This window comes from Vitis riparia, chromosome 17 (genome assembly GCF_004353265.1).
Source record: "Vitis riparia cultivar Riparia Gloire de Montpellier isolate 1030 chromosome 17, EGFV_Vit.rip_1.0, whole genome shotgun sequence".
NCBI lineage: Eukaryota > Viridiplantae > Streptophyta > Magnoliopsida > Vitales > Vitaceae > Vitis > Vitis riparia.
Genome location: NC_048447.1, coordinates 14,281,323 through 14,295,544, shown reverse-complemented (window position 1 = coordinate 14,295,544; position 14,222 = coordinate 14,281,323). Strand labels below are relative to the sequence as shown.

Here is a 14,222-nt window from a genome sequence, read left to right as displayed (position 1 = left end):
GACAAAAGGAGCACTCATGTTAAGTGTATTGTATGTGTTATAGAATTTTGTTGTGCTCTTATTCTCGTCTTTTTTCCATCTGTTGTAAAAACCTTCATGTCTTCTTTATTTATGCTTTTACATGTGGTTGAGATCCAGGTGGTCTTGTCAGTTGATGGTGAGATAGTCGGATTCCAACCTACGAGCCGGGTGGCTGTTAATAATTGGGCTGTCAATCCACTAGCAAAAGAGCTGTATAAAGGAAAAAAGCTTTCACCTGGTAAGTATTAATAACACTTCTGTAGTCTTGCTTTCTTTTGGGTTCTAACAATCTGAACTGACTTTTACCCTTTGGGTGTTTCTCGAGCAGGCCTCTTTGAAACTGGTCTCAAAATTCCTCGTCCAAATGAGGTTGTTATCATAGACCTGTTAATGTCAGTAAATAGCGATGCCTGTTTTGCATTGGCCCGACCAGTTCAATGAGCATTGCCTGATGCTTGGACATGAAGACTAGTTGGTGCAGCTTGTGAATCCCACGCAGTATAGGTTTGATTCTGTCAACTTCAAATTTGGCTTGTCGAACAATGTCCTCACATTAAGTAAGGAGTCCTGTGGTGATATCCAAAAGCCCTTATATCCTCTAGTCTTCTCCAATGTTCGACCATCACTATGTCAAGAGATTAAAGGAGTTGTTTCAGATTTTCTGTCTATTGAAATTTAGGGCTGGTTTTTGCTTTTGTGGTTTCTATTGATTCAACTACAGTAGGGAAAAGGTGTCCATGGTTTATTTCATAACTAAATCCTATTATTATCATCCAAAGTTAGGAATGAAAAAGTTTGATTTCTAGTTTTTGTCATTATAAGGTAAAGATAAGAGTTGGCTTTCTTACGTTAATAAGGAGGCTTTGTGACATAAATGCTAAAATTTAAAGAAGTCTTTTAAAAAAAGTTTTAATATATTCAAGTACATTTCAATTTAACAGAGGAATGTCTCCAAAAATCAATATAATAATGGAGTATGCAGCGAACTGGGCCCTTCTGTTTATTGGTTGGACACTACACGTGCCTGCAGTTCGGTGTATCAGAAACTAATCCTACTATTTGGGCCGGGCCCATCAGATGGTCCACCCATGTAATCAATTGCAGCCCACTGTCCATGGTATAGCACATACCATGATTTTGCATCTACACCTTTCTCTTATCACCGTCCAAATGCATCAATCGATAACAAGCGACGGAAGTTGGAGAGTTTTAAGCCATAGATCCTTTGGACTATTCAAGTGGGACCCATTTCCACAGAAAACCATGTGAGTACTCTCACATAAAACTCCCCCTCCACGGAGTCTGGTCCTCCTAAGCCAACTAGGGTTTTTTTAGAATCAGAACCAAATAAAGAAAAGACTGGAGGAGGAAGAGAAGCCACAAAGAAAAAGAGAAAGTAGTAGCCTCTTTACGGAGATCGGCTTCTGAAAAAAGCAGTTGGGGTTCTCAATCTCCGGTGCGTCGACGATGGGAAGGGGAAAGTTCAAGGGCAAGCCCACTGGTCGGCGCCAGTTCTCTACTCCTGAAGAGATGCGTAAGTCTCCCTAATTTCGCGATCTTATCCATCTGTTTGGTTAATGAGAAAGTTTAGGAAAATAAAAATTAGAAGATTGGCCTACAGACTCAAGCTGAGTCAGCAGAGTGATTGTGCGAGGGATAATTGCGCTGATTGATTGCTTGATTGAAAATATATGGGTTCCATTTCCGTTGTTTGTTCCTCCAGTTTCTCAATAACCAAACTGGGGTTTTAGTTTTTCTTTTTTTTTTTTCTTCAATTTATTTGATGGTTAGATCTGGATTATTAGTTTTGGAGTGGTGATAAGAGTGTCTGCAATTGATTGAAAATTTATTTCTGAATTTTGATATTCGTCTGATTCATTTTAGAAGTTGGATATTCATGGAAACAATCTGGGTTTGGTGGATACGGATATTAGATGGACTCTCGGTTTCTTGGTGCTATTTTCCTCATAAATTTGAAATGGTCTGTGAGTTTTGAATTAATGATTTTCTGTTCCTGGATGAAAAAAATTCATGTGTTTTGGATTGGGATTTGCCTGCTACAAAGTGACGTTGTGAGAATTCTCATCGGATTATTGTTAGTGCGTGCACTGTTGTATCCGGTCATTAGGCTTGGTCTGATGGTTACTGTTCTGTTTATGTATTGTCTTGCCATAATCCTCGGGAGAGAGCAATGTGTGTCTGTAAGACATCGTCAAAGAATTTCCTTTGACAAACTTAGTTTATTTGTTTTTCTTTGTATACTTGGTTTTGCTAATGAGTTTGGTCCTTTTTCTCATGGTAGGAGATGCCAACATGGCAAGGTTCTTTAGATGACTCAATGCTATTGAGAGAAGTAGAAGTGGTGAAACCTTTGAATGCATACACACTTAGGATTAAAACAGACTTAAATTTGACAGGGGAGCACATATAGAGATCCCATTTGAGATGAATGAAAGAGAATTATGAATTACACCTTGTCTTATTCCAAGAATACAAGAAGTATGGGTATTATATGCCTTCATTTTTATGAAGTCTTGGCTCACTCTATGGCCAAATCACTGAATCAAATTAATTTCACTTAGTGTAATTTGGGGCCCTGAATTTTCTGTAATCACTTTTCGTTTTGTTGATTCTGCACTTGTATTTTATTTGGTTTTCTTTGATTGATTTCTGGTTGTCCTCTGCGCCGTTTTATTTCCCTCAATTAAAACATTGTGAGAGTTGCTAAAGTTTTGCATGGTAGTTGAAATAAGTATTGCCTGTATTTAAACCTACATTTCATTTTTTTTTTTTGGTGGGTTATGATTTAATTGCAGAGATGCTTGCTGGTACCTCTTCTCGTCCCCGCACATTCAAACGGGTATGTCTATATAGTATCCTTATTATTTTTCCTGCAATAATATGTTCTTATCACTACCAAGCATCTTAAATAGGAAGAAAATGTTCTTTAATGTTATGAGAAACTGATCTTTTTGGTGTTACTAGGAAGAAGCTGAAGTGGAGGAAGAACATTCTGAAGAAGAATCCGAAGAAGAACCTGAAGTCAGTAAACAATGATTAGTTATCAATGAAGAAGGCTTCCTTTCCATATGTTTCTTGTTGTTATATGGATGTCTTATAAATTTGTTATCTCATATCTCTTGTTTTCAAATAATTAGGAGAGGCGGAAGGGCACCCAAGGTCTTATTGAGGTTGAGAATCCTAATTTGGTAAAGCCAAAGACCTTGAAAGCCAGAGACATTGATGTGAGTTCCTCAAATTCTCTTTATTTGTTAGCAATTTAACATCATATATAAAAAAATTTCTCATTTTTTGTTTTATTTTGCAGATTGAGAAAACAACTGAACTTTCGAGGCGTGAAAGGTTTGTAGATTCTTTTTTTTCTTTCCTACAGTTTCTATCAAATTGATGATTCAGTGGGCTCTTTCTTTTTTTTTGGTCTTTATAATCCTATCTTCTGTCTTGAAGAGCTTTCAAGGGAATAGAAACATAGAGCATCTAGTGATTTTCTTGATCATTTTATTATAGATTGTCAATGAATTATATTCATATATAATGGAAAGTTAGAGCTTCTTCCCATTTCATACCTTGGAGATCTGAGATTGATCTTACACTTGAAGTTTAAAATAGAAGATTAATTGTTGTACCTTTGTCATGTTGACCAACTGTCGTGTTTTAGAACCTCAAGAGCAAAACAGCCAAGAAAGTTCCACCCAGTGTCTACATGTTTATGCAAATCCCATATTGAAAGTAACATGGTTATCAATTCAGGAGCTTTTATAAGATGAAGATGATTTTCATGTAAAGGATGATGTCTTTCCAAGAAGATTTTCATGTGTAATGAATCAAAGTGCCTAGTGGAGCACCATTGGTTCAAGTAAGAGGATCAGCTATGGGACCTAAAAGCCATGGCCAGGATTTTTTGGCTCATGAGAGCCTAAATGTTTAAATACAAAACCAAGCTGCCACAGCTGAAATATCCTGTGGCCAAATGCCATTTAGTATTCAATGTTGCATTCAATTTTGAAGTGTAGTTTTGAAATAGTCTCAGGCAAATAATCTCCTTGACATCACATTTTATCTGTTTACAGAGAAGAAATAGAGAAGCAGAAAGCCCATGAGCGATATATGAGGCTGCAAGAACAAGGGAAAACAGAACAAGCCAAGAAAGATCTAGGTAAGTTATTAGGAATCAATGGCTATTTCTTTTCTTTTCTTTTCTTTTTTTTGGTCCTTTTGATAGGGCAGATATAATTCTCATTTGTATATCTCTTATTTCTGTTTACCTTTTCAGTGCTTTCATTTATATATGCATTGTGAATTTAACCTTTTTTATTGTCATATATATATATATAATACACTTATTTTTAATAATAAAAAAATGTATGGATAGTTAAAGAATTTGGTTTGTATTAGATATCTTAATGACATGCTCTGTGTTTTAATACCTTTCGTGATGATATGTTAATCTGACACAACTTTTTGAAATTTTTGATGCTCAAATGATTGCATTCACATCTCTTTGATCCATTAAAAATCCTTGTGTGGATGTGGTGAGATACTCTATTTGCACCAGTATTGAATTATCAAAGACTGAAACACCAGATTGCAGATTCCTTATTGAGGATCAATATCCGGTCACCCAAAGTGTAGTAAATTTGTTGATTGATGCTTTTAGTAGTAGTGGAGTTAGTAGCCACTACTAACATGCTTAAGGGCAAGCAACTGGCATCATAGTTGTTGGAACCATTTTAATATGAATACTGAACTTCCTGCTTTATTTGATTTGAAAACATTTCTCTTAGATTGTTGGTTAATAGAATGCCACTATTTTCAGTTAATGATAGTAATGCATTTTGAAACTTGATCATGAAGGCATAACTGTCAAGAATGATTGCACCATTTAAAATGTCTGATGGAAGGTGCTTCTACGCTGTGAAACTTTAGAGGTGGTTGGATTTATTTTGATGGATCAATAGGGTGATTTTTTTTCCCCTTAAAAAGAGAAACAAATATGCCTAGAAAATTATAAGTTGCTGTGAAAGTTTTAAATTTGAATATTGTTGGAAATTCATTTCTCATCCTCACATCCCGTTCATTTCATTCTTCATTTGTGGGGGTTCAATGCAACAGATGGGGTGTGTTATTCTTTCTGATATCCACTGATAGTATATTCTTGGAGATCTCATAGTTGAATTTAAAATCCTCTTGCAGAGCGCTTAGCCCTGATTCGACAACAAAGAGCAGATGCTGCCAAAAAACGAGAAGAAGAGAAGGCTGGTAAGGATTTACAGATAACTTTTGATCGCTTTGCCTTTGGGTTTCTTTTGTATCGAGCATCTTGAAGCTGATAAATTCCTATTGTCTCAGCCAAGGAGCAGAAGAAGGCTGAGGCTCGCAAATGATCTTATAAAGTGGTTGCAGAAACAATATCATGCAAACAAGATATTGTCCCCTTCTATTACAAGGAACAGTCTACCTAATATTTGGTTTATAGTGAAAGATTACTATGGCGGTCTTAGTAATTGTGAAAACTGATATTTTTACCCTACCCTGCTTTCAGATTTAACAATGTTATTGTGTCTTTTAAAGCGAATAGAGTTGTAATACGTTTTAGTAGTTTAACCGTATTTTCTGTAGAAGATGGTTATATGTAGGCTGATAACATGCTGATGATCAAGTAGCCCAACATCGCTTCTGTTATGCTTGTGTTCACAACAATAGCTTGGTTGGGCAGACAAAAGTGGTTTGGGCCATCATCTATCTGGTTTCAAGGCCCCATGGGATTGTAGAAAGGTCATGTCTAGTCATTTGGTTGTCTTCTATGGTGCAAGTTGCAACCCAGCTCACTCACACTTTTCAAAACAAAGTGAGGGTTAATATCAATCAGTTTCTATTTTAGATTTAATTAAATACACATAATACCCATAAGTTTGAAGTTTCTTCAAACCCCTTTTTCAGTTTGAATGTTTAATGAAATTTTAAAACTAATCTAATAAAATCAGAGATGTAAGTCTGTGCCCAAAATTATATGTTGCAGATGTGGTTTGTGTTTCCCTCTTGGAAAAATAATATTTTTGTCTTGAAGATTACATAATAGGGTGTTACTTTTTGTCTTTTTATTTGAAAATCATAGCTGGGGAGCTACGTTCCCAATCCCAAATTTGAATGAGTTTCGGTGGAATGAAAATTCTCTGAAAACATGAAAGAAGAAAAAGGAAAGCCATAGGTATGCTTGATTCTCTATCTAAAAGCAAATGGAGAACAAAAAAAATCTAAATATGGAGAATAGTGAGGTAAGTCTTGAGCATGAGGAATCCACCTGTTTCAAGAGGAAGACTCCGGCACCCCCATCTGTCATACATCTGGCAATGATTTATTGGTTTGGATCAAGCAACAAATACTAAATTTTGGAGGTGAGCTGATGAGTTTGGGTACGCAGTGTAAGCCATGGCCAAACCTCAAAACCCCAATTCCACGCAAAACCTACCTTCTTCTTCAACACCTACTAAGGTTTCTGGTGAAATCGGAAGCGGCAACACCAGCTACTCCGCCCCAAAGCCCCATTTCCCTAATCCTCCCGATCCCACAAATCCCGACCCAGCTGCCCTCCGAGAGCAGTGGAGATACGCGATCCGACAGTACAGCAAATGGTATTCTCACGCCTGGGGCACCGCCATTCTCGCTGGCCTTTCCTTCTTTGCCCTTGGTTGGATCATCAAGGGCTCCAATCCTCTCCCCTCTCGACAGGATGACTCTCCTGCACGCCCTTCCTCTTCTTCTACTTCCGATGACGGCGATGTTGGCCGCTGATGGGTGAGTTTGATTTCTGTTGCTTTAATTCAATGTTACCTATTGATTTGGTTCTAGTTTCTGGGTTTTGGTGATCCGTTTTGGGTTTGTTGAATTGTTCCATATTTGGTTAATTATTCTAGGGACTTGTCTATATTTTGTTATAGAACTGAATTGGTTATCTATTTTATTATATTATTTTTAAGACTTCGATTGACTGTTTTTTGGTTTGAATTTCATTTCGGCTTTTAGCAGTTAGTATGAAAGCACTTTCCTGAGCTGGAAATGCCAATTTCATCACTCTTAACTTCCTTTCTGAGGTTGTAGACTTATGGGTTTTTGTGTTTGTCTGTGTTCTTCAAGATTCCACGAATCAAATATTCATGGAGATGAACTAATGTTTTTCCAAGTTGGATTGTTGTAGGGCAAAGTTTGCACTTCTGCAGTACTATGTCAGCCTCTAGAAAGAATGACAATGCTGAGCCCCTATATCAGTTGTTTCATTAAGCAACCCCAGGCAGTTGCTCAACTGATAGTGTTCCCAGCATTATTAAAGCATTTCACTGTACTTTTTTATGCCTGTAAGAACCCCAGTAATCCAAACAGCTTAGAGGCAATAATCCAAATGCAGGTCCACACCAACCTTAAGCCTCAAACAGATTGGAGGCCTACTAGTTTTTTTTTAATCATGCAATGAGAATGGTCAGCCAGTGCAAAATGCTGGGACCTAGGCCAAGCACCAGTTGAAACCTAGTTGCCATATTACAGAGAGAAAGCATTTGAGTTATTTGCCAACCATTGGTTACAAAATCATCCAATGAAAGGTTTCCCTTAGTTCCTTATGCAACCTTACTACCATGTGTAGGGGCTTGCTGCCCCAGACAGCAGCATTGCCTTTCATTGGTTAGAAGTGGATCATTCTACCTTGCTGCTGTCAAGCATGGCCTGTGAACAAATGTTCACATTTCAATCCATTTTGAACTTTCTGGTAATTAAGCACCATTCATGCAATGCCGAACTGTGTTGTCTTTTGGTAATATCCATGGGCATTTCCATGAGGGAGGCCAATGATATTTTGCTGCTAAGTATTTTGGTGGTATCTAGTAATTTTAGTCCTGGAACATCAATTCTGCTTCAGCAAATGAAATGTTCTTTTCTGGAGTGAGGTTTTTGAGCTAATTTGTTCCAGTCAACTTTGAGTCTTCCCAAGTACCCCAAGACCCTTGATTTCTTAGTTCCAGATGCTGATGATAACAGAGAATAGCACTCATCTTTTTCATTGTGTCATATCCCTTCCCTGCATCGGGCCTATTTTATATGCCCCAATCCCACTGTGCAGCGTCAGCCAATTGCATTGCCACACATACATGTCAAACTCCAAGGTCATGACTTCCAGATGCAGTCATACATCATAGCATTATGTACATCTGGGAACTGGACTTTGTTTGTTCCAAGGTCCCATACCAAGGATTTCAGGTTGCTTTATTCATGATCACCATAGTCAATATGTTGACTGACCATGCCACTTTCTATTTTTCCTAGGTAATTAACCACACAATGGAAGGTATTACCGAGCCACTCAGGGGGCCCATACTTTGTACTTGACGGGTTAAGCTGACTTCAATGTTGGGAACAATTGAATTATGGCTTGACAGGGTAACTTTTTGGAAGATGATAATGTTGAATGTGCTGTGTCATTTGAATGGTATTGTTGATTCATTACAAAAGGTTCAGTTGTCCTTATATTGTTGAAATCTCATTATTCTAGTTTGTATTAATGAAAACACAAAGAAGAAATTGCATCCCAAGTAGAATATTCTAGTATATTGTAGCTTAACAAAATCCAAAAAACTTCATGAGTTTTGATATTACAGGGAAAATGGAGTTAGATTGAGTGGATACCTGCAATCATATTTTGACCCTTGTATTGTATTGTTTAAGGTTTTAAAATGACTTAAAAGGAAAGTTGATTTAGGTTTGTTGTGAAATCTTGGGAGTACAGGGCATAACGTTCATAACCTAGAATATGAAATTCTGTGCATGGATATATCTTTGCCCAATGGTTATGACTGTGATCATGGTTGATGATTATTGTTCTTATCCTGCTAAACAAACACAGAATATATCAATCAATGTCTTGGAGTTGATTAATATGGAACACTTCACGCAATCATACATTTGCTTGTAGAGAACATTATGGAACTCTGTACATAATGTTCACGGCTGCTAAATGAAATGACCACCTTTTCTTAATATATATTTTCTTAGTAGGCCCTGGTCTATGGAGCTTGTGTGTTGAGCCTATCAAATTTATTGAATTAGATATTTGATTTTGGAAAGGACTTGATTCCTGTAAGGTTGCTGCTAACATTCTAGTCTCTAGAGCTATCTCTTCCGGTTAGAAGTGAGCCACCTTTACAATCTGCCTGATTCCATGATTCTAAGATGCTTGTACTAAATGGTAACTCAAACCAAGATGTAGGTAATGTTGTACCTTAATCTCAGTGATTGCTCATCACACTTACATTGTGGGTGTGCTTAGTTTGGGAACGGGAAGGGGGCAGCTTTCTCATATTTTTGTTTTAGCGCTGGATTTCTCCCTTCACCTCATGAATTGCAATTTGACTTCTGTGGTTTTAAGTTTTGAATTGTTTAGCAATGGAAAACTTCTTTTATGAGGTTGAGATGGCTTTCCAACTGCCAACCCTTGGGTCCTAATGGAACCCATGAATTGCAATTCTATTCTTTACCATTTTTTCTCATATCTTGTGGTGTGAAACCTAAATTTTTTATTTGCCATTGTGTGCTCCGTACTCTAGTCCTGCAATTCCTTTTATGGTCTTCAGTAGCATGAATACACAACCCACCTAGGAGACTTAATGGAAATTTTTTAGGTAAAGCAATTTCTTACCTTGCAACATGGACGGGTAGTGTGCAGTGTGAACCCAGAAAGAGCAGCAGCTTTTGTTCATTTCTTCCCCTTATTGCTTTCTCGCTTATGATCTGGATCAGACTACTCACATCTGTCTATTCACTGGTCTTCTGCTGCAGTGCCTGCATGCCTAACAGGATTTCTACATAATAATCTCGCTCATACCTCATATAATGCTTTCGCGAGAGGGGAGCTTTCCTGGGAGGGGCAAATCCAAACTTTCTACATTATCAAGGATTGCTATTTGAATGTACTATTAGTACATTATCGCTCTTTCCCTTGTAATACACTTGATCTGAATGTGCTTTGTATATATACTATTTCCTACACATGCAAATTTTGAATTAGAAATCCAAGATTGATCAGTTACTCCTAGATGATACAATCGCATGGGAGCGGAGAATATGTTGCATCTTCAGAAGAACTTGCTACTTGGTCCGGTGTACAGTACCTGCTACCTAAGCAACGTGCTTTTAGTAACGGACTTTGTGAGTGAAGCATTTGGAAAAATGATGGACGGGATCCAGCTTCCGGTTCATAGCCACTAATCCCGTTTTGTTCCCGAAATGGGGTGTTGTTATCTTGAGCAGAGGCCTTATAGTGTGATTGGAAGAATTCCATATGATGCTTAGATTTGTTTCTTATCATTAAATGAAAACATAAAAAGACATATATCGGGAATGGTCAATAGCCAGGTATGGTTATTTGTTTATGAAAATAACAATGTCGCATTTCATCTAGCTGCATGGAATACCTTTGGAAAACAATAATGCCATACACCAACACCAACCAGTAAGGTATATATTTAAAATAACTGAAGACAAAAAAAGAAAGGAACACAGTTTGCATGGCAGTGACATGCTGATGAGGAAAAGGGCATAGGGAAGAAAGCATGAGAATCATTAGCTTCCAAGACAAATAAGACTAGGCGAAACTTAACTAGTATATTAAATGCATTGAGTAGAGGAAAATAATGTCACTTTATGGATCAAGTAAATAGCTAAGCATTTAAACAGAAATTCAAGGACTTGAGTACAAATTATAACCCAAAACAGCTACTAAAATATGAGGCTATGTTAATGGAGCAATTATAGCAGTACACCGATGGGAAAGAATGGAAATTGAAAGCTAAAATGAATCAAAGAAAATGTCAGCGAGCTGCTCCGTTTCCTTTAGATCCTAAACCTTTGGCTAACCATAAACAAAAGATCTGTTCAAGTATCCAGAACATGATGTTCTAACAGTTAAAAGTTTTGTTGACATAGCTTTCGTGTGCGATGCAGGGCCATGCTCTATATAAATATGAACAGGATAGAAAGCTCCAAACATGATGTTCTTCAAAACTAGATCCTTGTTTCTTCAGTATTATGCAGAACAGCATCCCACTTTCTTCACTGCCGACACATCATCCTTGGTTCCAACATTGATGGTCTGTCCCTTGGGCAAAGCTGCTGGGTCATCCCCGATGTCAAGAGCTTTCCTGCTGACAACACGATAGATCTGGGTCAGCACCTCTGTGAAGGCATTCTCAACATTCAAGGACTCTAGAGCTGATGTTTCCATGAAAAAGTTGTTCTCTCTTTCAGCAAAAGCCTTAGCATCTTCAGTGGAAACAGCTCGCAAGTGGCGGAGATCTGCCTTGTTACCAACGAGCATGATCACGATGTTGGAGTCTGTGTGATCCCGAAGCTCCTTCAGCCATCTCTCCACATTTTCAAATGTTACGTGACGGGTAACATCATAAACAAGTAAAGCACCAACAGCTCCTCGATAATATGCACTTGTAATTGCTCGATATCTTTGACAAAGATGAGAAACGATAAGAAGATTCTTCAAAGTATCATAGATTTTAAAGGATCGAAGTATCATAATTCACAGAATTAAGCACTTGCAGGAATTGGGGAATCAAGAGAGGGGCTCAACCACAAAGAAGAACTGGTTTCGCTGCAAGGGTTTCTATATTATAGCTCACTAATAATTTATCACCACAAACTCTGGCTAATAACATATTAGACGGTATAAACTATCCAACAGAAAGAATTAATAAAAGAGAGGATAGAAATGTTAACCAAGCTATCAAGCACTCACAAGCACAAATACTATATTATCAAATGCACATTTATGAATTGAGAAATGCAATTTCCTAATTTGAAATTTCTGCAAATGCTCAATCTTCCCTTGTTATTTATGGACCTAAGAAGATTTTCAAGGTTGACCTAGGACGCTAACACAATTTGTCCAACAGCTTTATAAAAAAGGACCCAGTGCATCAGCCATTATCATCCAAAGCCTAATGAAGGAAAACACAATTGGGTGTCGACTGAAGAAGAATTTTCGACAATTCACTCGATTTCAGGTCATTTTTGTTCTCTAAAATGTTAATGGACATGAGGTAAACCGTGAAATGAGAATCTTTTCAACCCCTCTACATGAAATTAAAAATTCCATTGTTTGGTAAGAATCTTCTGACAGCCAAACATTACTTTTTTTTTTTTTCCTTCTCCTTTTCTCCATAATTGATCCCAAAAGCATCTTTAGTAAAACGACAGCCTTCATGATAATGTTCCCATCATTATCCTCATGGACAAACACGACGTTGTCGGGAAATATTCCAACATCAACAATGCAGAACAAAATGAATCCACAATAGATCTTGACATACAAATCATCAAAGAGAAGCAGATTAAATGAACAGGCATTCTCGACAGCAATGACAGATCTGAATTCCGAATGGAAAAGAGAGAAAAAGAAGATACCTCTCCTGGCCAGCGGTGTCCCAAATCTGGGCCTTGACGACCTTATCATCGACACGAATGCTGCGGGTGGCGAATTCGACGCCGATGGTAGACTTCGATTCGAGGCTGAACTCGTTGCGAGTGAAGCGGGAGAGGAGATTGGATTTGCCGACTCCGGAGTCGCCGATGAGAACAACCTTGAAGAGGTAATCGTAATCGTCGTCGGCTCTGTAAGAGGCCATTGGATGGAGATGAAAATGAAGGTCGCGAGGGAGATGTGGTTCCTTCAGGGATCCGATCCAAATCTCCTTCGATTTCGTTTGGTTTGAATCGTTTGATTAGGTTGGATGCTTTGTCGTTCCTATGTTGTTCCCTGCCAGATATCCGAAATCTGCGAATACAAATTTAGAATAATAATAAAAACCACGAAACCGACTACGTGTCATCAAACGGCATCGTTTTCAATTTTATTATTTTATTTATTCATTAGAGACGAAATGAGATAAATTCAACCATAAATTGGCAGCTTCTCAAATTTTGGTCATAGAATATGGTCTTACGCAGAAATAACATAATAGAGGCGATTGGATTGATGGCCACATTAATTGCATGTATGATTCCTAAGTCTTTTTTATTTATTCTATTACTATATAGCAAGTTTTGCCTACCACGTTACTAGGTTGTGACTAATGCACGGCATCGATTGATCAAAGTCAACTTGTGAATTAATTGGAACATTTTTGAAGTATTTTGTGAATCGAGGACAGGCTCCGATTGGGTTGCCCAATTCAACCAGACCAAATTGGCAACTCTCAAAGTATTGATTATTAATTTTGTAAGCACATGTGACATTGACTACAAGGCATATGGCGTATCAATTCAAAGTGGGCCTGGTCCGCACTGCTTTTGGTTTTAGGGTGAGGAGGGTGGTGAGGTTTCCATATTTGGAGTAAGGGGAGGTGGGGAGGTGAGAAAACCACGAGGTTGAAAATAATAATTACATATATATATATATATATATATATATATATATATATATATATATATATATATATATATATATATATATATATATATATATATAATCTAGAAGAAATTTGTTTAATTTTACTAAATATTAATAGAAATAGATATCATATTAAAATTATGAATGAATGTAATGCAAAATGTTTTTATATTATTTTTAGTTAAAAGCATATAATAGAAAACATCTCGATTTTCTCATTTGGATCGTATTATACAATCACTAAGTCTATTGAATCATATGTTATTGTGAATTAAAAGTTTATTGATTCAAAAGATTTTTATGTTTTGACAGACATGACTTGTTAGGTCACCTAAGGTCAAAATAATATTATTAACGGTATTTTCACTTTCTAAATGGTTTATGATGAAGTTCCTAAACTATAAAATGTAAAAGAATGTCTATATAAAAATGATTGATTAAAATGGAAAGAAGTTATGTAATAGAGTTAAACTTATTAATAAAATGAGAAATATTTGAACTTATAATCCAAGTACCTAAATATGTAAACATTCGTTGGGTACAAATGAGTATTTATATAAAAATGTAATTAGAAAAATGTGATTAGAAGATATAAATTTAATTAGTAGCCCAAAGTTTTTCATGGAGACTTGGTACTGATTCTGAGGAAACATAATCCCTTGTGATGTACACAATCATATTTTGCTCTTCAAGTAGTTTGACGGTCTAAAAATGATTAGATATGCATCTCATGGAT

At 36.9% G+C, this 14,222-nt stretch overlaps 4 protein-coding genes across 7 annotated transcripts in view; 3 read left to right on the top strand and 1 right to left on the bottom strand.

Moving 5' to 3' along the window:
• LOC117904685 overlaps positions 1 to 836 on the top strand; it is a 10,672-nt gene extending 9,836 nt beyond the window's left edge. For both annotated transcript variants that reach the window (XM_034817421.1, XM_034817420.1), the window contains exons 7-8: positions 139 to 259; positions 350 to 836. In XM_034817421.1, the coding sequence (XP_034673312.1) occupies positions 139 to 259; positions 350 to 462 (234 nt within the window). In that variant the 3' untranslated portion in view covers positions 463 to 836. The remainder of the gene's footprint in view (positions 1 to 138; positions 260 to 349) is intronic.
• Positions 837 to 1,336: 500 nt separating this feature from the next.
• On the top strand, positions 1,337 to 5,646 carry LOC117904687 (28 kDa heat- and acid-stable phosphoprotein). The gene is made up of 8 exons (XM_034817424.1): positions 1,337 to 1,551; positions 2,840 to 2,881; positions 3,007 to 3,063; positions 3,180 to 3,266; positions 3,350 to 3,384; positions 4,113 to 4,198; positions 5,236 to 5,301; positions 5,392 to 5,646. Exons 1-8 carry the CDS (start codon positions 1,489 to 1,491, stop codon positions 5,424 to 5,426), a joined length of 471 nt encoding a protein of 156 aa, XP_034673315.1. The 5' UTR covers positions 1,337 to 1,488; the 3' UTR covers positions 5,427 to 5,646.
• A 259-nt stretch (positions 5,647 to 5,905) lies between these two features.
• LOC117904688 lies at positions 5,906 to 10,120 on the top strand. Of its 3 annotated transcripts, none has more exons than XM_034817425.1 (2): positions 5,906 to 6,837; positions 9,865 to 10,120. In XM_034817425.1, the coding sequence occupies exon 1, from the start codon at positions 6,472 to 6,474 to the stop codon at positions 6,832 to 6,834; it is 363 nt and encodes a 120-aa protein (XP_034673316.1). In that variant the 5' UTR covers positions 5,906 to 6,471; the 3' UTR covers positions 6,835 to 6,837; positions 9,865 to 10,120. The 3 variants fall into 3 exon arrangements, with proteins under 3 accessions (XP_034673316.1, XP_034673317.1, XP_034673318.1); XM_034817426.1 differs by lacking the exon at positions 9,865 to 10,120 and adding an exon at positions 9,708 to 9,858; XM_034817427.1 differs by lacking the exon at positions 9,865 to 10,120 and adding an exon at positions 8,356 to 9,007.
• Positions 10,121 to 10,706: 586 nt separating this feature from the next.
• On the bottom strand, positions 10,707 to 12,863 carry LOC117904686 (ras-related protein RABA1f). Its single transcript, XM_034817422.1, has 2 exons — positions 12,502 to 12,863; positions 10,707 to 11,543 (listed from the first exon to the last, which is right to left on the bottom strand). The coding sequence occupies exons 1-2, from the start codon at positions 12,720 to 12,722 to the stop codon at positions 11,111 to 11,113; spliced, it is 654 nt and encodes a 217-aa protein (XP_034673313.1). The 5' UTR covers positions 12,723 to 12,863; the 3' UTR covers positions 10,707 to 11,110.
• Positions 12,864 to 14,222: the final 1,359 nt, after the last annotated feature.

Excerpts from the sequence above, each read along its gene's own strand:
- LOC117904687 (XM_034817424.1), top strand. The coding sequence starts at position 1,489 with ATGGGAAGGGGAAAGTTCAAGGGCAAGCCCACTGGTCGGCGCCAGTTC. Across the intron at positions 2,882-3,006 it reads GTCCCCGCACATTCAAACGG|GAAGAAGCTGAAGTGGAGGA; the intron begins GTATGTCTATAT and ends TGGTGTTACTAG. Across the intron at positions 3,064-3,179 it reads AATCCGAAGAAGAACCTGAA|GAGAGGCGGAAGGGCACCCA; the intron begins GTCAGTAAACAA and ends TCAAATAATTAG.
- LOC117904688 (XM_034817425.1), top strand. The coding sequence starts at position 6,472 with ATGGCCAAACCTCAAAACCCCAATTCCACGCAAAACCTACCTTCTTCT.
- LOC117904686 (XM_034817422.1), bottom strand. The coding sequence starts at position 12,722 with ATGGCCTCTTACAGAGCCGACGACGATTACGATTACCTCTTCAAGGTT. Across the intron at positions 11,544-12,501 it reads GACACCGCTGGCCAGGAGAG|ATATCGAGCAATTACAAGTG; the intron begins GTATCTTCTTTT and ends TCTTTGTCAAAG.